Source organism: Denticeps clupeoides, chromosome 8, assembly GCF_900700375.1.
Source record: "Denticeps clupeoides chromosome 8, fDenClu1.1, whole genome shotgun sequence".
Classification (NCBI taxonomy): Eukaryota; Metazoa; Chordata; class Actinopteri; order Clupeiformes; family Denticipitidae; genus Denticeps; species Denticeps clupeoides.
In genome coordinates this window covers 19,923,156-19,946,218 of record NC_041714.1, presented here as the reverse complement: position 1 = coordinate 19,946,218, position 23,063 = coordinate 19,923,156, and the positions used below count along the sequence as shown (strand labels likewise).

General features: G+C 44.3%; 1 protein-coding gene and 1 non-coding gene across 2 annotated transcripts in view; one reads left to right on the top strand and one right to left on the bottom strand.

Annotated features, from left to right (window-relative positions):
• The window catches only part of LOC114795129 (sodium/calcium exchanger 1-like), a 61,971-nt gene extending 39,716 nt beyond the window's left edge, over positions 1-22,255 (top strand). Inside the window, exon 4 of the mRNA XM_028987976.1 lies at positions 22,168-22,255. Within this exon, the coding sequence (XP_028843809.1) occupies positions 22,168-22,255 (88 nt within the window). The remainder of the gene's footprint in view (positions 1-22,167) is intronic.
• trnav-aac (transfer RNA valine (anticodon AAC)) lies at positions 10,353-10,425 on the bottom strand. The gene has a single exon. It is a non-coding gene; the product is annotated as a tRNA-Val (tRNA).
• Positions 22,256-23,063: the final 808 nt, after the last annotated feature.

Here is a 23,063-nt window from a genome sequence, read left to right as displayed (position 1 = left end):
GGAAGACAGTTGCTGTCACAGCCATCTGGGCCTAAAGCAGAGATGACAGAAAACTGAAGCACACACCAATAAAGAGACACACTCCACCCCCCCACACACACACACGACATCCGTGTGTGCTGAAGGCAGCTTAGGACATGATGGGTTATAAAAATATGCCCAGACCCACATGTGCATGTGACAGTTTCACAGTCCAGCCACGTTCAAATAGTTCCTTCTGGAATCCGGGATGATTCCAGCAAGATTGTCAGCTGGTATTGGACTGTGTGAGATCCAGTGTGTGTGTGTGTGTGTGTGTGTGTGTGAAGGACTGATAAAACCCTTTAATTTCCCTCATATTATCCATATCCGCAACACCTTAGATCTGGAGAGAGATGAGAAGTCCGTACTGAACGCGCAGGTAAGACGGGAAATGAAAAGACGGCCTACGCACGCTGGAGGTGGAGAAAACGAGCCGAGGCTGTGCTGCGCCGCCACGCCCGGCCTAATCCACCCTCCGCGCTACTCTGACCCAATACAGGAGCCTAATCCCACTCTCAGGCCTGCGCTAATCCCGCTGCACAGCTAATAATTCCACCGTCCAGGAACTGAGGGACACGTCGGGGCGGGACGTGGACCGGCTGCAGATTACGTGACTCATGAACAGCATCAACGGTTTTTCGAACACGCTTGGTGGGTTATGCAACAGTGTTTATGCAATATTGCTGTGTGACTACATGTAACCGTTGGTAAAATTCGAGACCAGGATTTGTGCAAATAGATTCTTTCTAAGGTTGAAATCAGAGAAAATTAGCAAGATAAGCAATGTAACTAGGATTAGGGTTGGTTTATAGAAAATGTATAAGGAATATATATATATATATTGGAAGGAACGATAATGTGCATGTTGCAGTATCCTGTATATTCCTACATTTGTAAAATTATCTATTATATAATTTAACAATGTTCAGCAGCCAGAAAAGAAGTCTCATCTCATTCATAAACACGGTTCTCATTATGGATCTGATAATTGTGCTGCTGTATTGATTGTTTATAACATCTTGATTCTTTTCTCTTTTAATTAACGTGTGGTCCCTGATGCATTGTGTAATGTTTGTGCATGTTGAGTGTGTGTGTGTGTGTGTGTGTGTGTGTGTGTGTGTGTGTGGTTTCTCTCGAATGAATAGTGGACTGGTGGTTAAAGTTCATTCTTCTTTTTTTGAACTCTGGGTCAATGAATCCAACACATCATATTGTAATGGTCCTAATGGAAATTGGTGTGTGTGTCTATATATGTGTGTATATGTGTGTGTGTGTGTGTGTGTGTGTGCGCACCAAAGAGCTTGTCTTAATGGAGACTGGTGGCTCCCAGAAGGGCTCTTGATTTAATTGTGTTAGTCTGGATTTTTAGCGAAGGCTTAGATCCCTGTGTGTGCGGGTCCGGCCATCTGTCCTGCATTTAATTACCGCGTGGCAGGGCCAGAGTGGACGAGCGTGGCGACCACGGTCAGAAGCTCGGATCATGGCAAAACTGACAGGCTGCCGCACCCGTGTCACTGAGATGAGAGACAGTGGAACTGTTATCGCCGTATGTGTTATATTACTGTCCTTCTTCATTCAGCCGTTGGGAGATTTTTGAAAGAAGAATTTATATTACAATATTAATAAGATGATTTCTAATAGTATTTATAATAATATAATTTATAATGTAATTATAAGGAAAATGCAATTATAAGGAAGAAGCATCTTATCTGATGTTGTCCCTGTTCGGTCTACAGAAAATTTTTAAGGTGAAGTTGGCTGAAAATCAATGTCCTTTAGACAAAAAATCTCAATAAATAGGACATGACGCTCTCACGGTTGTAATGGCTGCTTGTAACCATGATTATAAACCGAGTTGAAGGTAGCGCGTTGTAAATTCCTCTTCTTTTCATGATTCACCCTGCAGTGGCCCGTGGCCCGGCGGTTCTTTAGCACTGCAGGGCAGTGAAACCTTTTTTTTATCACCATATTAAGAAATACATTTGTATGCACATGATGTCTTTAACTAAAATCGGCAGTAATGGCCAAATGAACATTCATGAATTAAACAAAAACATTCATCTGCAATAATCATTAACTATGTCTTGTCCTATTGATTTTTAAATGTAAGTTCTTCTAATTGCATTTAGTGTTGTTTACAATGTGAGTCCAGAGCTTTCTCCATTTGGTCTCACTGTATACTTGTATTTTACTTGGAGAATTTCAATTTAAATCCATGAAGGGCAGGAATATTCCCCAACCTGATTAATATTTTTCATGTACTTTATCATACAGTGAGGCTGTGCAGTAATAATAAACAATAAAGCATTTGGACGGATTGTTCTGTTGTATTGCCACACTGCGGACAGCCACACCGCGTACACACATCAAAAGGTGTGCTAAAGCGATAACTACATTAAATAAATGATGCTCACCTATGAAACAAGGTTTATTTCAGGTTCAACTTTTGCATAAAGACCATAGTTAGTGTATCACTATTGCTTTTATCAGCACATAACATTCCAATTTCATAAAAACATTTTTTGTGAATTTCTGTATTTATCAGTATCATGTGTATGAATGCACACTATACACATTTATGTTGTGAAATTCCATAGTAATGACATGAAGATCCAGGTTGGGGAAGGTAGGAATCGATCTCACATGTTATCCATTCTGATTATGGTGCACTGTTGGTGTCCCAAGTTTGCAATGTGGATGTTTTGTTCCTTTTTTCTGGTTGGTTTTTTGGTGATGTGTTGTGTTGTCTTGTTTTACATGTTTATAACAATGGAGATCAGTTCAGTGTAATTTTGTGCTGTTCTTTTTTCCCGGTGTATTATTAGTACATATGAACCTGTTTTGCTCATGTCTTCCCAATCGTTCTGATTAACCTCATTAGCCAGTAAACCTGCTGGTGCACCTATGGCTTGTTTGTGTGTAATTGTGTTCTGCCTCTCCAGTGATTCCTTTAGGCACTATTTATCCCCAAAGTGATATAAATGGCACAGTAGACAGGGTTGTGATAGCTACAGTAAGAAAGAAAGAAAGTGATTGTCACTGTAATACACAGCAGCACAGCACACGGTGCACACAGTGAAATTGTGCTCTGCATTTAACCCATCACCCTTGGTGAGCAGTGGGCAGCCATGACAGGTGCCTGGGGAGCAGTGTGTGGGGACGGTGCTTTGCTCACTGGCACCTTGGCGGATCGGGATTCAAACTGGCTTCCTTAACCGCATGGCCACCACTGCCCCAGTAAGTTTGTATGATGCCACACTGTGTATTTGGCCCAACAGAGTTCTCTTTTCAGTTCTGGCACTTTTTAATGACCTGTTTGTATCCCCTTCTTTTGAAATGCAGAAAATATTTTTCTAATTTCCTGTAAGAGCTGGTCCTCATTGAATGTCCTCACATACAGTAATAGGTGAGCTTCCAAAAGATCATTACTTATTTTGAGGACATGTTCTGCTTGTGTGATGGCTGATTGCTAAAACCCTGAACTGGGCAGCCGGATTAGAAAATGAATGGATGGATGTTGAAAATCACCAAACAATGCTTTAACCGGTTTTTTCTTGCAGAGTGTGTTCTCACACCCCATGCGCACAGACACATTCTTTCCTTTTTTGCAATGCTCGCTCCTGCTTTGATCAATTAAGGAGCTGACAGCGTTGACAAAGAGGCAGATTTAAAGACCACAGAAGGTCTTTCTCCCCACTGCATGGGAGACATCAGTTAGGCAACAGACAGCAACAAAGCGGCCTTATTTAACTCCTGCCCAAATCGACTGTCAAACACTTATCTCTCGGCCCGCAGACTGCGGCACTAGCACGATAATCCTACTAGAAAGGTTGAATGTCAAATTGCTGCTTCTTCTTTCTTCCAGTGCACATTGGTGATTTAATAGCTTAATTTCCATGCAGATTTGCAGGAAGACAAATTGCCATTAGTTCTCTTTCTATAGAACTAGGAATAAGCTGCTTCGAGGAACCTCATTAATGATTCAATCACCATAACTCAGTCACAATACCATCAGAAATGTATACAATGGCTGTCCAGATCCATACATCACTACAAACAACTGTCTTGGTTTTTCTGCGACCACCCCAGCAAAAATAAGCAGCAATTGGAGCAATCATGAACTTACCGTCACTATTCATATTCATGCTTCGGAATCCAGAAAGGCAGATCAAACTTGAGGAATGGCAAGTGAATGACAGGACAGAGCGATGGCTTGTAGGTGCATTTGTCTTTTGGATTTTAAATGAAAATGGCTGCCCTTAGCCGTGGTGATTACTGCAGTGCAGGCCAGAGCGGTGATCCCTGCATGGGGACGAAAGCTTTGGCCTGATGAAATAAACGCAGTGTTAGCGGCGCTGCTGGGCCTGTGGACCAGCATGTCGGATTTTCTTTTTCTCTTCCTTTCTCTCTGCCATTTGGAGCCTGGAAACTGCGAGCAATTTACATCAACCTGTGCAGATGATACAGCATGCAGAAATTCATTAGGTGGATGGGTGTGATGGATGCATGCATGGATGGAGGATGTTGGCTGGCACTCCCACATGCCATAGTGCCTCTGAATTTGATGTCCATGGTAGGGATGACTGCTAACAATGGTCTGATTGTGTGATGATAAATAGCCTTTGTGCATGTGGTGTGTTTCTGTGCGTCAATGTAACAGTGACAAATTAATTCTTCTATACACACACATGTAGTCACACAGACACACAATTAAAGACCAGGCCATCCCATCTGTTCCTCCTACTCACAACTTCTGCTCATTTATCCACATATCTGATATACAAATCTAATCAAACTCAATCCATGTGTGTGTGTGTATGCATTGCCAAGCTTTTTTAGCATAATTGTATTCCAATTTAATTGAATTCAATGTGCATGTTGGTTTATTGCTTTCTCAGAGTTTAGACCGGCTGTGTGCAAAATATCATGTGAAATCATATTTGTGTTCTGCAACTGGTCTCAGGCACTATCCCAAAATCACATTATTTAAATTGTAATGCAAAACTCTAATTAACATTTGCTCCTTGATATGATGGCCCTTTTGAGTAATTAGAGGTTCGTTCCCTGTTCACACGTTTCCTGTTTTAGCAGCTTGGGAATTTCTTGACCACTGTGGCTCTACCACTCACCCTAATTAATAACGTTTCATTCATTCTTTTTTTTACTTTTTCATTTTCTTTGTAAACAGAGTTGAAGAACGGGTGTGCCCATGAGGCAGAGAAAAGGGGAAATCAAATATAGTGCTCAGTGAAAACAAGGTCAAGTGGTCATCACGCTGAACAAATTATTACACGGAATTAACAAAGAAAATGAACACTTACCATTTTGGCCTGAATATGACACAGCTGTCCTCTTTCGAGACTAATTAGGTTACAAAATGTCCTATTTGGCACCGTCTACTGGTGTTATTGTCTGGAAAACCAATGTAAATGACACTGGTTTTTCAGAAATAATTTACATTTCCACCCCAAACTGATCAGGACATCTTCCGGTGTGTGTGGGTGTTCCCCAGTTAAAAGTGATGTTTTTTAGGTTTTCCTGGCACCTGATCCACAGGGATCAGCAGGAATCGAGTTTTGTGACATGATCAGAAGAGTGCGAGAGAAGAAGAAGGTCCCCCCCTCCGTCTCGCTCGTCAGACGGGTTGTAATCAGGTAGGACAAAGTCCAGCCGTCTGTCATTTCTGCCCGCGGCCATGTGGTGTTTCTAATGAGCCAAAATGCGTCCGCGGCCCTGGGTGGAATGAGCTCAGCCCCGCTAATGACTTTCCATGTCGAGGACGGGCCCCGTGCTCTCCTTAAACACAAAATAATTACAGTCAGAATGAGGTTTGTGCCGGTGACGATGGGCTAACGCGTTGACCTAATAATTTTCCGTCTCTGCTGCCGCCCTCCCTCCCGCTCCCTCAGTCGCACAAGTAGATTTGATGCATCAATTGAAATTGAATTTTCCAGTCAATTAATTTGCACATTACATTTTTATAATGTTAGAAACACTGTTCTGTATATTAAATGTTCAGAGCAAAGTTATGGCCAAATGAACATTTTTGTTATGTTGTTTGGGGAGCTAGTATTGGCTAGTATTGGCTAGTATTGGCTATGCTAGTATTGATAGTTGTGATGTAGTTCTTGAGACTGTTCTTTAGGCCAATTTTTTGTGGTCTTGTCTGGGTCTCAACTCTATTTGGTCTCAGTCTTTTCTCGGTCTCGTACATTGCGTCTAGATGGGAAAAGGGTGGTAGTAGCCTAGCGGTAACACACTCGCCTATGAACCAGAAGACCCAGGTTCAAATCCCACTTACTACCATTGTGTCCCTGAGCAAGACACTTAACCCTGAGTGTCTCCAGGGGGGGACTGTCCCTGTAACTACTGATTGTAAGTCACTCTGGATAAGGGCGTCTGATAAATACTGTAAATGTAAAACAGTGTATCTTCACAGAACCGTATCATTATTTATTAATCTAAATTCAGATGCAACCAGTCAGATGCCTCTGTTTTAAAAATTATACATTCTATACATTAACTCAACACACACATCATACTCTGCATCATAGCGAAGTCGGAAAAGAAATGTCTATAAATGTCCACAAAATCAGCTTTTGACATGGTCGGTAGCACAGGCAAAATAAATATTAGGGCTTTTTTGCGCACGCTTTTTTTCTATTTCCCATTTGCGCCTGACAGTATGCCGATTTTGTAGAACCACCTTGACGGAGACAGCTTAAACGTTTTTGGGAGAGAAAGCACATGAAAAGTAAGATGTCAAGATCATTGACTAGGTCTGCGTTTCTTGACATCAAACTATGAAGAAAAATTTGCTAGAAGAAAATGTATTTAAGAGTGTCAGTGAAGATTTGAGAGCCAAATGTCCATTGTCTTCAATTCAAAGCAAGGGATGATAGCATAGCTTACCCGAGGCCTTCATCCCTGGTATAAGAGGCTTAATATGAACATCTGTTTGGTACATCCCATCTGAGAAGGTCTGATAAAACAGTTATAGTAGAGGATTGTTGAGAATTTTATTATATATATTATCAGGCATCCTAACTATGACAAATCTGGGAGATTTTAAATAAGAAACATATGGACAACATAATTGAAAAGATAACATTAATTAGAATTTTAACAATTAATGACACTTTACAGCCTTTTTTTCTACAGTTGATCTGAGTAATTTGATTGTGAATTGGTCTCGTTTAAGACAGCCTTGACTACAACACTAATTGTTAGTTATATAGCTAAAATGGGTTTGTTCTGTTTTTAATAATGAGGTTGTATCATAGGATACAGACTATTTAAGACCACAGATGCATTCAGTCACTCATTCACTAGAGACCAAGGAAGCATTGCATTGAATTGTGCTAGGTTCTTGAAGGGCAGAACTTTTCCTTTGTTCTCGTTCTCACTCTCTCTCTGGTTCAATGGGTAAAATAATAGCACACAGGAAGTGATGCATTCTGAGAGCAGATGGGCTTTTTGGGGGGATAATTTGGGCTTCCACGCCAGAGCAGAAAACCGAAGGCACCACAGAGTTTGAGAGCAAACACATACAGGTGTGTGTGTCTCGACATAGGTGTGGATGAGATGTACGCTTGTGTATGTGTTTTAGTTTTAGTTGAGTCTTTGCGTCAAGCTGTCATTTCAGTCTTTATTAGTCTTAATCATATCCAGACTAATTTTAGTCTAGTCAAGTACAATCAAGTCTGAACTTTTATATTAGTCAGAATCATTCATGACTATTTTAGTCTAATTTTAGTCAACAAAAAGTGATTCAATGATAATTATACTTTTAAGTCATTATCCCAGTCCTAGTATAATAGACAAAAACAAGATTTTCTTTTAGTCAAACCCATTTAAAAAATAAAACAATGTTATATTATTATTGTTACCTTATAGACTGCATTTCTCTCTGTGTTTTTGACCAAACAGGTCCAAGGGTTGTGTCCTTGTAGTCCTTGTAATCAGCACTCCATTAATTGACCCCATGACCCTTCGCTGAAAACGCAAACCCCAGGGTTTAAGAGTTGAAATGAACAGAAAAAGAGGCATGCTCCCTTCCCTTATGCTGCATCAATAGACTCACGGCTCGTTGCACTGTCGTGCATAACGGGTTTGAACCACTCTGAGCTGTTTGAATAGGGAACATTAAAAAAGACTGAATTTCAGCAGAAGTGGCCCAACTGGTGGTTTTCTCAGAAAGGGAAGGTGGCCGTCTGTTGCCCTGCTGTTTGGAAAAGTTTTTTTTTGTGTGTGTGTGTGTGTGTGTGTGTGTGTGTGTGTGTGTGTGTGTGTGTGTGTGTGTGTGTGTGTGTGTGTGTGAAAAGTGAATAGGTTGGAGTCTCTTAATTATTTTCAACTTTCAGCTTAAATGAATACATTTGTGAAAATATTCAGAACTGATAACTTGATTCAAAAATGGAGTGGGGTGGCTGAACAGCACCGTGGGATGCATCTATGCTTCAAAACCTTAGCTGGGAGCGTTTTATGCAAAAGTTGAATTTGGACAGATTCCTGCCTCCCTGACAACATTTGGCTTTTTCTATGACTCAGTTAGACTAATGATATTTAAATAATTGCTAAAGACTGTTAATTTCATGCAGTTGATGCAAATTTTATTCATGTCCATGGTGCTCAGGCTTGCCATCCACACAGGATGTTCTGTGATCATTGTAAATACATAAATGTCAGTGCATCTGAGAATAAGAATCAATTTCTTGCCAGCTAGTTTGACTCTTTTATTATTATTTTATGTAATAATTTAAATAATTACAATATTACAATTTGTTCCCAAAAAGGATGTTGATGATTATGATGACCTTTTGGCAGCGCCATGGCAGTATTACTTGAAAGATTAATAAAAATGCAAATCACCCTGGCTCCGGCTTTGTGCGTGTGGGGTTTGTGCCCCGACCCTAGGTGAGTCCCCGCTTAAAATAGGTAATGTAACGCCCAGTAATGTCATGTAAATTATGAGAAAACACCCCTTTTGTTAAATGAAAACTTCTTGTTCTGTTGATATTTTTTGTCAATTTCAGCTCATATCTTTTATACAGTAGCAGTGGTTGGCCTAGCATGTAGGGATGTGGACCCATAATCAGAAGGTTGTGGGTTTAAATCCCGAGGTTCCCACTGAGGTTCCATGGATCAAGGCATCGTCCCCACTACTCCCCAGGTGCCTGTCATGGCTGCCCACTGCTCCTGTGATGGTTAAATGCAGAGGACACATTTTGTTGTGTCACTGGGAACAGCGCTGCGTGTATCACAATGACAAAAACAATCACTTTCCGTAACTGCATGGACTAAATTCATAGAATAGCAGTCTGGGCCACAACGGGGGGAGGCTGGCAATGGCGCTCAACATCGTGACAAGTGGGTATTTAATGAACAAAATTAAATGGAGCGATAAAACAGAAACAGCAGATATGCAGCATCACACATGGTAACACAAGGCACGACAGGGGCCACTCTCCTGCTTTTGAAAGGTCCCAATGCTCCTGGGGGTGATTAGGACCCAGTGAGTTGGTGCCACCTGGTGACAGTCTGGGACACCGTGACCTCACACCCACCAGTGAATGCCAGTCATGGATCGTTGTGGTGGAACGCATTCTCTCACTTGGTTTCGGTTGGTTCAGGGCGGTGTGTAACATTGCCACGCCGCTGACGTAACCGTGCTAAAAAAGCCGCGTGGTCATTTCACAGCGATTCCAGCCCGGGGTTTGGCCGCCGTGCGGAATTGCACTGGGCAAGCATATTTACTTCTAGTCAGTCCTGGTTCCTGTGTGTCTGTTTGTAAAACTATGTTTGCAATTATGCTAAAATGATGTTTATAATTACATTACACTGAGCTCCACTGTTCATACGGGCATGTCCAAGCTGCTTGTGAAGCGTAAATATTTATCTGCAGGGAAGTGTGTGTGTGTGCGTGTGTGTGTGTGAAGGGCGAGATTTGGTCTTTCCCTGCTCCACCACACCCTTTATTCAAAGCAAAAATGATTGTCTGGTAAATCACACTCATCTTTGTTATTATCGTTATTTTTATATCTCCGTTCAGTTCAGATCTGTTACATGCTGGGCTGAGATTTTATTGGCCAAACTGAAGCGCAGACCCTTCCTCCCCTCCGCTCCACGCACAGTGAAATTTGTCCTCTGCATTTAACCCATCGCCCTGAGTGAGCAGCGGGCAGCCATGACAGGCGCTCAGGGAGCAGTGTGTGGGGACGGTGCTTTGCTCAGTAGCACCATGGCAGATCGGGATTCGAGCCGGCAACCTTCGGATTACGAGGCCGCTTCCTTAAACGCTAGGCCACCACTGCCCCATAGAGAAAGAGGTCTGTTTCTGCTCGGTATTGAACCGAGGACATTTCACGTGTTAGGCGAACGTGATAACCACTACACCACAGATACTTGAGACAATTTAGGCATGAGGCATTTATCAGACTGCCTTATCCAGAGCACTACAATGGTATTTCAATTGCCATGAATGAGGATGACCACAGCATCATAAATGATTCGTTTTGACTGGGAAAATGGTGTCCGTCCCTCCACTAGAGGAACAGAGGCTGAAGAATATGTGAACCTGTGATGGTTGTTCTGGTGGTAGTAGCCTAGTGGGTAACACACTCGCCTATGAACCAGAAGACCCAGGTTCAAATCCCGCTTACTACCATTGTGTCCCTGAGCAAGACACTTAACCCAAAGTTGCTCCAGGGGGACTGTCCCCTGTAACTACTGATTGTAAGTCGCTCTGGATAAGGGCGTCTGATAAATGGTGTAAATGTAAATGTAAATGTTCTGGTGACTCGTGATGGGCGTCCGTTTCATTCTTCACACATCTGCACAGCACGCAGATCACTGCCTTGTCAGATTTGCCACATTGATGCTCATTCAATAGACACACACATGTCCCATAGCACACCACCGGCTCACAGAGTCACTGGGGAAAATCTCTGGGGGTGCGGCTTTGATGTCGAAGTTGACTTTATTGTCATTTCAGCAATATACGTGTAAGACGGTGTATAGTGAAACGAAATAAGTTTTCCAGCTTCCATCGGAAGAACGACCCGGAATCTCATCAGTCCTCCCTTATTTTTATCTTCTTTAAAAGCCTCTCGTCTCCGCCGCTGCTCTCCCTGTCTCGCTGGTCGCCTCCTTCTCGCTTGTTCCTTCCCCCCCTCTGCAGTGCAGCAGGATCAGAGAGTGGGTGCGTCCCGAGATGGTAAATTGATCGTTTTTCTCGGGTCGCAGGTCGCAGATGAACTGGAATCTGAAAAACATGGGGGGGTCTGTGGTGCCCTAAGGCACCGCTTCTCAGCGCAGTGCACATTAAAGTACACACACACACACACACAGAAACCATCAGAATTATACAACTGAACTCAATAGTAGCTCCTGTTTAATTGGCACAGCAGTTCCAATTCAGGCTTAAGTCAACAGAACCAGAAAAAAATGGAAACACGATGATTATGATTATGCAAAAAAAAAACATTCTCAGCGCCCAACACATTCTAAAAGGCCAGATATTTGGAATTTTGTCAGTTCCTACAGAACTGTCAAGTATTAAGTGAGGCTGCATTTGAAATTTTTTACTAATAGTGTATTTATTACTTGAAATATTTTTTTTTTTATCATTTGAAACCTGCTAAATGTGAATTTTATTGGAAAATGTGAGCACTCCACATTAAACTGTCTTAATAACATACTGTAACACAACGACACAACGTGACACCAACAATCGTTGGAGTACTTTCTTCTCATGGCATAATGATTATCTGGCAGCTCTAGCTACTGTTTGTTCACAGAAAATGAAATTACGTTGCGCTACATTAAACATGGAGTGCATAGGCCTCAGTTTTGGACGTACAGTATGAAATAAAGAAGGCGGATGAGTCCTGTGTATACGCTGTATATATACGCTGCTCTAGCCAACACTCAGAACATAAAACTTTTACTTCCCGTCTTGATGTCCGGCGGTTTTATAAGGAGGTGTATCATGGATATTCTCACAGTTTATATGGTGGAATCTGCCGTGCGTCGGTTCGAAGGACACCTTTATATATATGAGTATATTCATGATATAGTGACCTTATTGCTTAGAAAAACCCTCTTTAGGTCATGGCAAACGGCAGCTTAAGATTCCTCTTTAGAGGATACTTAGTAACTTTCTTATAGTCTGATTTATGCAAGAAAAAAATATAACTGAGTGATTGTATTCATGGTTTGAGTCCCAGTGAACCAGAACTGGTCTCTTCATTGATGGTAACATGAAAGCACGTTGTAAGTCCTCTGGATAAGGTCATCTGCCAAATGCCATAAATGTGAATGTAAATGTATGGGGTTTTGCACTGTGGCATAGGATGACATGGAGACATGTCCTTCAGCAGCTTGATGGGATGAAAGAGAAGGAAGAAACTCTTCTCCGAGTTTCCCTCATTCACTCACTCTCGTTCTCTCTGGACAATGGAGGCGGGGTCCTGCACTTTCTCATGTACTCAGTTCTTAAATCCCCTTTTGATCATGACTCCAATTATCGCAATACCTTAATTACGTCCTGCAGGGTCATTTATGCACATGGGAGCCGTACACAGGCACTGCACCGCGATCTCCAGCTCCAGACACCGAGAGTCTATTCATAGTGGCCAGAAGCAGAGCCGCTCACACAGCCCTGTACCCAGCATGCTCTGCTACTGACTTCAGCTGATCTTGTTTTTTCATACGGCTTTTAGTGTGTGTGTGTATGTCTTTATAACAGGGCCTGGTGTTATTTGATCCGGGGTCGGTGTCTTCTGGCACTCAATTCTCTTTTCACAGCTCGTCCTTTCGAGCATGTGTGTGGGTGTGTACCTTTTCCCAGCATGTCTGAGGTTCTAGTGTCCGGAAAACTAGTGGGAATCCAGTTGAATCGGGTTGCGCTCCATGTTGCATCCTTGTTCAATGTAGTTTCATCAGCCTGACTCTCTGAGCTGGGTTGACCTGAGTGACCTCAGTGTGTCACTGAGTGACCGCGTGTATGTGTGTGTCTGTGTGTGAGTGCATAAGAGAGAGAGAAAGCGAGGAGGTGGGGAGGCTCCCTGGCTAGTCTACTCTATTATTTCCTGCCAGTAAAAAAATAAGCAGAGGAGGATTGTGGGAAAATTAAGCCATTGCAGAGACTGGGCCCATCTGCAGTGACAGACGGAGAGGTGTGTTGTGTGATTGCGCTGTGCACACACGTGTGCAAGCACTGAGCTGTGCGAACACGTACCTGTTCTTTGTGCTGGAATGTGAAAATCTACTCCAAAGACTTCCAGCCTTCTGTTGTTGGAACAAGCTGAAATTGGTTCTGCAGTTCAGGTTCTGCTCACAATACTTTCTTTTTCTCAATTCCTCCTAGTGGATAAAGACAGGATTAAAATTAAGACTATCAAAATAAACTGAAGCTCTAGACACATTTAATGGGCAAGTGAGGCAAAAAAACTATGATAAGAGTACAATGCATATAATATGTACATTTCCCCCATAATAGTGGTGGCCCCCCTGGCCGCTGCCCACTGCTCACTCAGGGTGAGGACAAATTTCACTGTGTGCACCATGTGCTGATTACATTAAATTAATAGATAGATAGATAGATGATAGATAGATAGATAGATAGATAGATAGATAGATATAGATAGATAGATAGATAGATATAGATAGATAGATAGAGAGATAGATAGATAGATAGATAGATAGATAGATAGATAAAGATGCCATCTTTGTTTACATTGCATCACAGGTGGAGATGATGTAGAAAAATGGCTCCCCTCAGGAAAAACGCTGCAGGTGTTCTGGTTCTTTTCTGCTCTCCTCGGCTGAGACAAGTGCTCCTCCAAGATGATGCTCCAATTCCGTCTATTTTCATCCGTTTCCCTGACGATGGGAAGAATACTGTCATTTCCCCCGCCCCTCTTTCCAGCTTCCGGACCCTTCTAAATGTGTTTCGTCTGTGGATGGTTTGGTCCAGATTTCAGACACGCTCTAGCCTCAGTGAACCCGTACGGCCTCTGGTTTCGCTTTTAAACCTGGCCTGGCATCTCCTCACGTGTATGTCAGAGGAGGAAGACAATACAGAGACAGAGAGAGAGGGAAAGAGGGACTGAGCAACTAATGATGTGGAGTTGAAAATGGGGAGAGAGAGAGGAGAGGGCTCGGAATGGACGCCAGCCCTCAGCATATTGAAACCCAAAAGGTCACAATATATTGTTTCAATACAGGTAGCATGGTGGCAAGTCCGCCTGGAGTTTGCACAGAGTTCAGGTGGCTTCTGGGTGCAGCGGTCCCTACCTTCCACGTTTATAGCATTTTGCTGACAGCCTTCTCTAAAATAAATTCTGATATTGGTTCACTGGGTCCCAGAGTGTGAATACAATTAGTCTAAAAACTCAGGTAAGCCACCCTGCCAGAACAGGGTGTAATTAGTCATGTACGGGGTGGCCCTGACAAGGGTTGTGCACGAGAGATGCCCTCACAGTCTGACAGATCTGGAACACTCTTGCAAGGAAGAGTGGATATGGAAGAGAGATATTGCCAAACCATGCTGAAAGGCCACTAACCAAGATGATTGAAAGCAGTAGTTATACCAAAACGTAAGGGGCAGCGGTGGCCTAGCTGTTAAGGAAGTGGCCCCGTAATCAGAAGGTTGCGGGTTCGGTCCTAAGGTCTTCTTGATCAAGGTACCGTCCCCACACAGCTCACCAATGGCGATGGTTAAATGCAGAGGACACATTTCGTTGTGTCACCGTGTGCTGTGCTGCAGTGTTTCACAATGACAATCACTTCACTTTTCACCAAAGCATTTGTCTAGGGGCTTGCACACTCATGCAACCATTTTACTTCCTTTTTTCCCCTGAGAGATTCGCTTCTTTTTCCGTTGAATTGTATATGCTGTAAGTTTTGGAATGGTCTACAGTGGCTTCACAAAAAGCTTGCATTTTAACATTATAAAGACACTATTCCATGAAATATGTTGAGGTTTCGAATGTGGGAGTTCAAAGCATTTTGTAGGGTGCTCCTTTTTGTAAAAGCACATGGTGGCCATGGGCTGGGATAAGCCCAGGTACTGCCTGTTCATTGCATGGTGTTGCGGAGGTGAACAAATGCACCAGTGTGTGTACATTTTTAAACACTCCTCTCGAACCCCTGGCTTCCACGGCCGTGATGCACTGTCAATAAAAATCTTAACCCGACGTTAGGGAATTACAGTGGTGTTATCACCAGGGAGAGTGGTCCCAACCCACAGCGATATAACCATAATGAAGTCAATCATCTGAGACAGATGACCCGCTGTCAATCAAACGGAAAGGAGGAAGGAGGAAACAATGGAGGAAGAGGCGAGAGGGAATGCTGCCTAATTGGCGATCAATTTAGGTCCTTTTATGGCTTTAACTTACTTAAGACTTGTCAGTCAGAGCCCTATTCCCGAAGGGGGCAGGCGTAAGAAAGGCGTGAAGGGTAGAGGAGAAATGGAACGGGAGAGAAATGGGTCTTGTACAATTGCAGTCATAAGTGGCACAGTTTTGCGAGTTTGGAAAATGTGTCAAGTTCACGTGAGAGAGCGACTGAGTTTTTTTTTTTTTCTCCGCCGTTCACCTTGACCCAGAACAGAACTCTGCTGTTTGAGACCTCGATCCGTTCGATTCGGCCACTCACAACCTGAAAGCACGAAACGATTGTGCCTGTCCAACCAAACACGTGTAAACACGCCAGCTTGACTGAAATTATACCGAAATTAAACCTCTCAAAGTTCAACTAACGCCACCCATTATTTCGTTCTGAGAACATACACGTTTTTGCCGTGTATGATTCACATTTATGATCGTGTTATGGCTGCTGCCAGGAAGAATTTGCTTGAGAACATACAAAGCAAAAACAAACATGTCCTAGTAAGGTATTTAGTTTAAAATCGGAATATCCACTAGGTACTGTGGTAGTAGGAGTTCAAACCCCCCTTACTGAGCAGGACATCAACCCCTGAGTGTTTCCTGGGGAGGACTGTCCCTGTAACTGCTGATCGTAAGACGCTCTGGATAAGGGCGTCCGATGTAACTTTATGGCTGGTTAATAGCAGCTATGCAGTCAGCTGTTAATGGGATTGTGTTACGAGATTCGAGAAATGATCTGGACAGATCCGTAGCATCTACACTCGCTTTTTGCAGTTGCCAATATTTTGCTTTGCCTCAGGCCAAAACTGTACATTTTGAACTGTAACTAGATTCACAGTGTACAACTTCTGCTGATGCCTTATCGCCCGTTTATGAATGTTGCAGAAGGGCAAACCAAAAAAAAAAAAAGAATCCGGCCATGATACCATGACATTGTTATTATTTGCTCGGCGATCGGGCCACTACGGCAGGAAGGGTACCTGTCCAGCTGGTACCAGCGCTTGTTCCTAAGCCCCATCCCCGCCATGACACCTACACTGGGAAGGACACCCAGTCTGAACGTTCCTGTCTTCGATGAATGTATTTAGTGAGCAGTGGCCAGCCGTGAAAGGCGGTACCTTGTGTGGGGCACGGTACCTCGATCAAGGGGACATCAGCGGTTCGGGATTTGAACCCACGACCTTCTGATTAGGGGTCCAGGCCGTTTGTTGCAGTGAATAATCTGTGGTGCTGGGAGAATTCGGATGGTAGCAGTGGCCACTTCCCTTGAGGTCTGTGGCTGAATTAAGATGAAATGAGCTTTGAATCGCATTTCTATTCCAGTTTGAGTTAGCACAGGTCGTTTTTTTTCCTTCTGACATTTGAGAAGGAAAAACAGAAAGAAAGAAAGAAAGAAAGAAAGAAAGAAAGAAAGAAGGTTCTGGATGGAGCAGAGTGTGGTTTTCTGCCGGTCCATTTGTTCCCCTCATTTGTCTAAAAACCCCTATTCACTGGCTCGCTCTCCCAGTTTACTCACCTGCCAGAGCCGGCAGTCCCCACAGATCGATGCTGCAGACTGTGTGTGTGTGTGTGTGTGTGGTGTGTGTATGTGTGGTGTGTGTGTTGTAGCAGTTTTCCTAGCAGGCCGTGTGGGTTCCTGCACATCGCGCGCAGTAATGACGAGTGCTGAATGACGGGTGTGCGCTGCTGATCAGATTTGGCCAGCTTGTCCATTAGTGTCCGGACTGCTCGAGTGTTCAGCTAGAAGTTCACCTCGGCCCAGAACAGAACTGAGACCCGAGACAGAAAGTGAAGTGATTGTCACTTGTGATACACAGCAGCACAGCACACGGTGCACACAGTGAAATTTGTCCTCTGCATTTAACCATCACCCTGAGTGAGCAGTGGGCAGCCATGACAGGCGCCCGGGGAGTGTGTGGGGACGGTGTTTTGCTCAGTGCCATCTCAGTGGCACCTTGGCGGATCGGGATTCGAACCGGCAACCTTCTGATTATGGGGCCGCTTCCTTAACCGTTGCACCAAACATGACAGAAAGCAGGTGGACTGGCGCTGTTACAGCCTCGATCCGCTCCATTAAACCACTCACAACCCGAAAGCACGATGCGATTGTGCCAGTCCAACCAAACACGTGTAAACACCGAATACACGATACCGAAATCGCCACCCAGATGCACCTCTTTATATTTCGTTCTGAGAACATGCTACTCTTTACTCGTTTTTGTCGTTTATGATCACATTAATAATCATGTTAGGCAGCTAGAAGCACAAAAGTGAACACACACGCACATTTTTCTGCAGCGTTCTGTTCGCTTTGCTCTGAAATGACAAATGTGATTTGAGTCCACGGCCTCTAAATTTCTTCTTGACACACATTTACACACCCAAAAAATAACGGCAGAGGACGGTCGTCTAAAAGGCTTTTAATCTGCTGCTGCTGTTTATTTAAGTGGAACATGACAGGACTGAGTGATACCACACACCACACACACCCACAGCCAGGAGTGCACAAACACACACATACAAACCATGTTGTCCCTTCCCCCGACGCAGACTCGCACACACGCAGCGAGCCAGAAGGCCGGCTGTGAATGTTAAACAGACACTACTACCTGCCACAGGCCCCGGCCCCACTGCTTCATCAAATATCACTTTTACTGCCTTAAATAGGAGCGAAGCGAAGGACGTTAGAGCTGGGGTTGTGTGTTTTATTAAAGGGGAAATAGTAAACGCCACAGACACGCACACACACACACACACAAGTAAGCGTTGCATGCAGTCATTGACTGGGCTGGTTGAAACACTGTTCTGAATGGGACTGGAATTTGGCGTGCGTGTGTTTGGTTGCTAAGTGCAAATGCAATAGCTGGAAAATGTTGTCGCTTTCTCAATGCATCCAGCTGGAGTCTGTCAGAACTCTGTGTGTGTGTGTATGTGTGTGTGTACTGGTCGTAGGTCTGTTTTGTTCTAAGTACAGGTCTGGGATCAGAAGGCAGCTACAGATGTCTGCAGTGTAAGCAGAGGTTACTGACCTCTGATCCGGGCTCTGCGGTACACACTGCACCCACACACACACACTCACACACACACACCACACACACAAACTGCAGATTTACTTCACACTGCATTTCTCCAATAAATGAAATGGCACACTCCCCCCTATCTCCCACTCTCAGGCGCGACACACTGCAGCGTGCCCCAAATACAATTACACACCCACCCACAAACACACCACACACACACACCGTGCCGCACCCGCCCTGCAGCGTTGCAGCACTTGACTTTACCGATGGTGCTGTAGGGACGGCTCTCTTGGCGTTCCGCAGTAGCCCGCAACATCAGCGTGTGCCGCAGCAACGCAAAAAGCCGGCGTTGCATTGTGTCAGGTGGCTGGATAGTGTGCGTACTTTTCGTGACATCACGCCGCTGCACCCCGCTTTTTCTTTTTTTTTTTTTGGACGGGCAGAAAGTGGGGCATTAAACATTTATGTAACGCTCGCGCCCTCGGATTCAGGCCCGCGGCACTCCCCACCCGCGACAGGGATCTTTTATTTCGATTTTTTTTACTCTCACGGACAGCAATCTCGGAAGTCTTTAACTACAGACGTGGTTTGATTCGTCCACCGGCGAAGCGCGGCTCCCCGAGGAGCGCGGCCGAGCCAGCAGGACTCGTTCTGTTCGTCTCGCTGCACGACGGAGGCTTCTTTTATTTTTTTTAATTCCTGCGCGTGCACGATAAATATGCATGTTTGTCGACGCTTGGCTGTACTTTACGCCACTAATGAGAATTACATTATATTTATACATTTATACATTTTTTAATATCCGGCTCCCTCTGCAAAAGGGCCGTCGGGAAAAGTGAACGAGGCTTCAGAAAATCTGCAAAAGGAGGCCTGGCCGGTGGCTTAATAAACAAGTTCGCGTTTTGCACGGTTGGATAATACAGGTCTTGCGAGTGGCATTTGCCGAAATTCTCTGATGTTGCTGTCGTTGTGCTAATGGGAATGCTGCGTGAACTACATCTGCATACTAATCACTAATTTGAAGAAGCACCATGAGTTCTAATGTCAGACTTTATTTGACTTTATAGAGGCCAAATGTTTGGACACACCTTCTCATTCAACGTGTTATTTTCATGACCATTTACGTTGGTAGATTCTCACTGAAGGCATCAGAACTATGAATGAACACATGTGGAGTTATGTACTTAACAAAAAAAGGTGAAATAAGTGAAAACATGTTTTATATTCTAGTTTCTTTGCTCTGATTACTGCTTTGCACACTCTTGGGATTCTCTCGATGAGCTTCAAGAGGTCGTCACCTGAAATGCTTCTCCAACAGTCTTGAAGGAGTTCCCAGAGGTGTTTAGCACTTGTTGGTCCAGCTCACCCCAAACCATCTCGACTGGGTTCAGCTGCGGTGACTGTGGAGGCCAGGGTGACCAGATGTCCTCTTTTAAACCAGCCATGTCCTCTTTTTGAGACCTGAGACCCGTCCATCTGGGTTTTTAGAATTGTCTGGGTGTTGTAGCTGCTCTTAAACATTTGTGAAATCATATGGCATCCTAGCTGCCTGTTCACTTCGACTCTAGCACTAGTGGATCGATGATTAGGACAGCTCACACTGTCCTAAACATCACTATCGAATCCCAGTTCGGACCTTGTGTTGTGGAGATTACCCGCTCTCCGCGACTCTCCAGTTTCTTCCCGCTGTCTGAAGGCATGGACGCTAGGTGAACTGGCGACTCTAATTTGTCAGCGAATGTGTGAGCGAATGGTGAGAATATTCTATAACGGAGAGATGAATGATTCGTGCTGGATTCATACTTAGAACAACACGTAGTTGGTTGTATATCCGTCCCAGTGACCTGTCTTTTCACTCTTGGTCCGCCACGCAGACCTGAGGCCGTAGACGTGCGAATTCCAGAGTAGTGGTGTAAGGCAGGGGGAATGGAGTTTATGTCTCGCTTAAGCATGTTGCTGGACGGTGATCATAGGCATTTTTTATTCCCCTCAGATCACAAGATAAACACCACCCACCAGCTCATGCAGTTTGGGCTCGCACATGGATACACACTTTTCCCTTTGTTTTGTCTGAAAGTACCGTCCACCCACGCGCAGCCTGTTCGTCCGCGTGCACAACCGCACACACATACAGTGGTTTGGGTGAACCGCTCTTTCCGAGACATCTGCAGTGCCTCACATACACACACACACGCACACACACACACACACACAAGTAAATAGCACACGGTTCAGCTTATATGGGTGGCGTGTTCTGTCAGGTTCTGTTGAAATATAAGTGAGAAATATCGACAATTTTTTTTGTTTACGCACACGTGTGTGTGTGTGTGTGTGTGTGTGTGTGTGTGTCAGCACACCTGTGATGGGGTATAGAGGCAGCAGGATTTAAAACGAGACGACAGCAAAAGTGCAGCTGCAGACACACACTCAGTGACTGTGCACAATTACAAGAACAAAAGGAGGATGACAATAGAGACTTAGTGTGTGTGTGTTTGTGTGTGTTTAGCCTTCATATTAACTATTAATCATGATTTTCTAGCTACCACGTCCTGACCTACATTCTGACAGGGTGCAGATAATGTTTATATATTACCAAGTAAACAATAAGTGTGTGTGTGTGTGTGTGTGTCTGTCTTCGCGCACACACACGCACGTTCATGCGTACCACTTAAGAAACAGTTTGCGCCGGCTCTGGAAACAATCTGTGCTGCGTGTGTACTGGTCAAACACACTGTTGCCATGACAACCCCATGCCTGGAAAGAACATGAATTTGTCATTGAAATGAGAAAAAAAATAATTCTGTTATTCATCAATCCATCACCTGGATTCGCTCTCAGGAGACCGTGCCTTCCCTTTCATCCATCCACCCGTCCGTCCATTCATCCCTGCACGTGTCCCTGTTTTCTTTTATTCCTCCCATGGTCCGTCTCTCCTTCTCGGTCACCTTGTGCTGCGTTTCTCGCATATTTCCTCCCTCCACTCTGCATCTTGATGGTTCCGATGCTTATATAACACACTGACCAGTCCAGCACTGTGACTAATAATTGGAACATAATTATAGTGGTGTGTGTGTGTCCTTTTACACATATGTTAGTCCAAAATGACCCATAAAGAAGGAAATATTACATTTCTGAAGGGCTATCATGCCACGGGGCCGGAGCGCAGACTTCTCGAAAAAAAACAACGTTTATTATTACAAACCAAACTAGAACCCAAAGATCACTCACATCCCACCACGACATAACCTAGGCGTTGGTCGGCTAGGGGTGCACAGGTGTGGTGCATGGAAGCGGGTGTGTCCTGCAACGAGGAGCTCGGTCCATTAGTGCATGTGCTTTGGTGAAGGTGTGTGTGTGTGTGTGTCGGCATCACAAGGGGGCATTAGCGGGGACAATTTGTCAGTCCCCAGCGCAATGACTACCATTAAAATAAAGATTTACAATCTAAGCGATTGGGGTTTCGTTCCTGAGTTTTGTTTTTTTATTGCATATTTATTGCTTTAGTCATCAGAAAGATAACAGATTGTGTGTGTGTGTGTGTGCGTGTTCTCGTACATGTTGTGTATGTGTGTTGATGTGAGATATTTTATTAACCTGCCGTTTCCTCTCTTCCTCACATGTGCGCTCTGCATGGCCGCTGCATGTGTCTCTCTTGTCCGTTTTTCTCTTCTGGCCTGCGGTTTCCTCACTCTTTTCCTGCTTTCTCTCTCTCTCTCCTTCTCTCTTTCCAGCAAAATAATAAAGATAAAGGTTATCGATGATGAAGAGTACGAGAAAACAAGAACTTCTACGTGGAGATTGGACAGCCCTGCCTCTTAGAGACCGATGAGAAGAAAGGTGGGGGGTGTGGCCTGACCTGGAAAACACACCTCCGGTCAGCAAAGGGGCGGGTATGGAGGAGGGGTCTGAGATCTCACGTGACCCCTCCTTTTGCTCCCTCGGCGCTAGCTTGGGTGTGCAGCAGCCCGTCACCCGTCGTCGTCGTCTCTCATCACCCTCACCCGGGAGTGTGTGTGTGTGTGTGTGTGCGCGTGCGAGAGTGTATCATGCATGATTCCAACCCCTGGCTGTTGTCTTGTCTCTGCAGGAAGCTGCTTTATGTGAGGGTGTGTGACCGAGAGGAGTATGTAAACAGTGCAGCTTCTTCATTGAGCTGCTGACCCCACTGTGGAGGAGGAGGGATGGACAGGTCTGAGAGCACTGCTCTCTCTCTCTCTCTCTCTCTCTCTCTATATATATATATATATATCCCTGGGTTTTTATCCTCCCTCTCCTCCTTCTGCCTGCTGCTCTGTGATGTCTGTAATCATGTGCTCCTTTGCTCTCTTTGGCTCCGTTTCCTACTGGTCTACTGATAACCGTGTGTGCACATTCCCAAACAAACCCTTTCAAAAACATTAAATGCAAAATTTTACTAATAGATCTAACTATATTTTAGAATTTTTATTTTATAGTTAGTTATTAGTATCTACATATTGCTTGCTGGGAGATGATCGCTCAATATTAATAATAATTCATTAACTAGATTACTAACTGTGAAGTGTGCAAAGAAGATGGGACTGCGGGGGGGGGGGGGGGGGGGGGGGGGGGGGGGGGGGGGGGGGGGGGGGGGTGGGTGGGGGGGGCG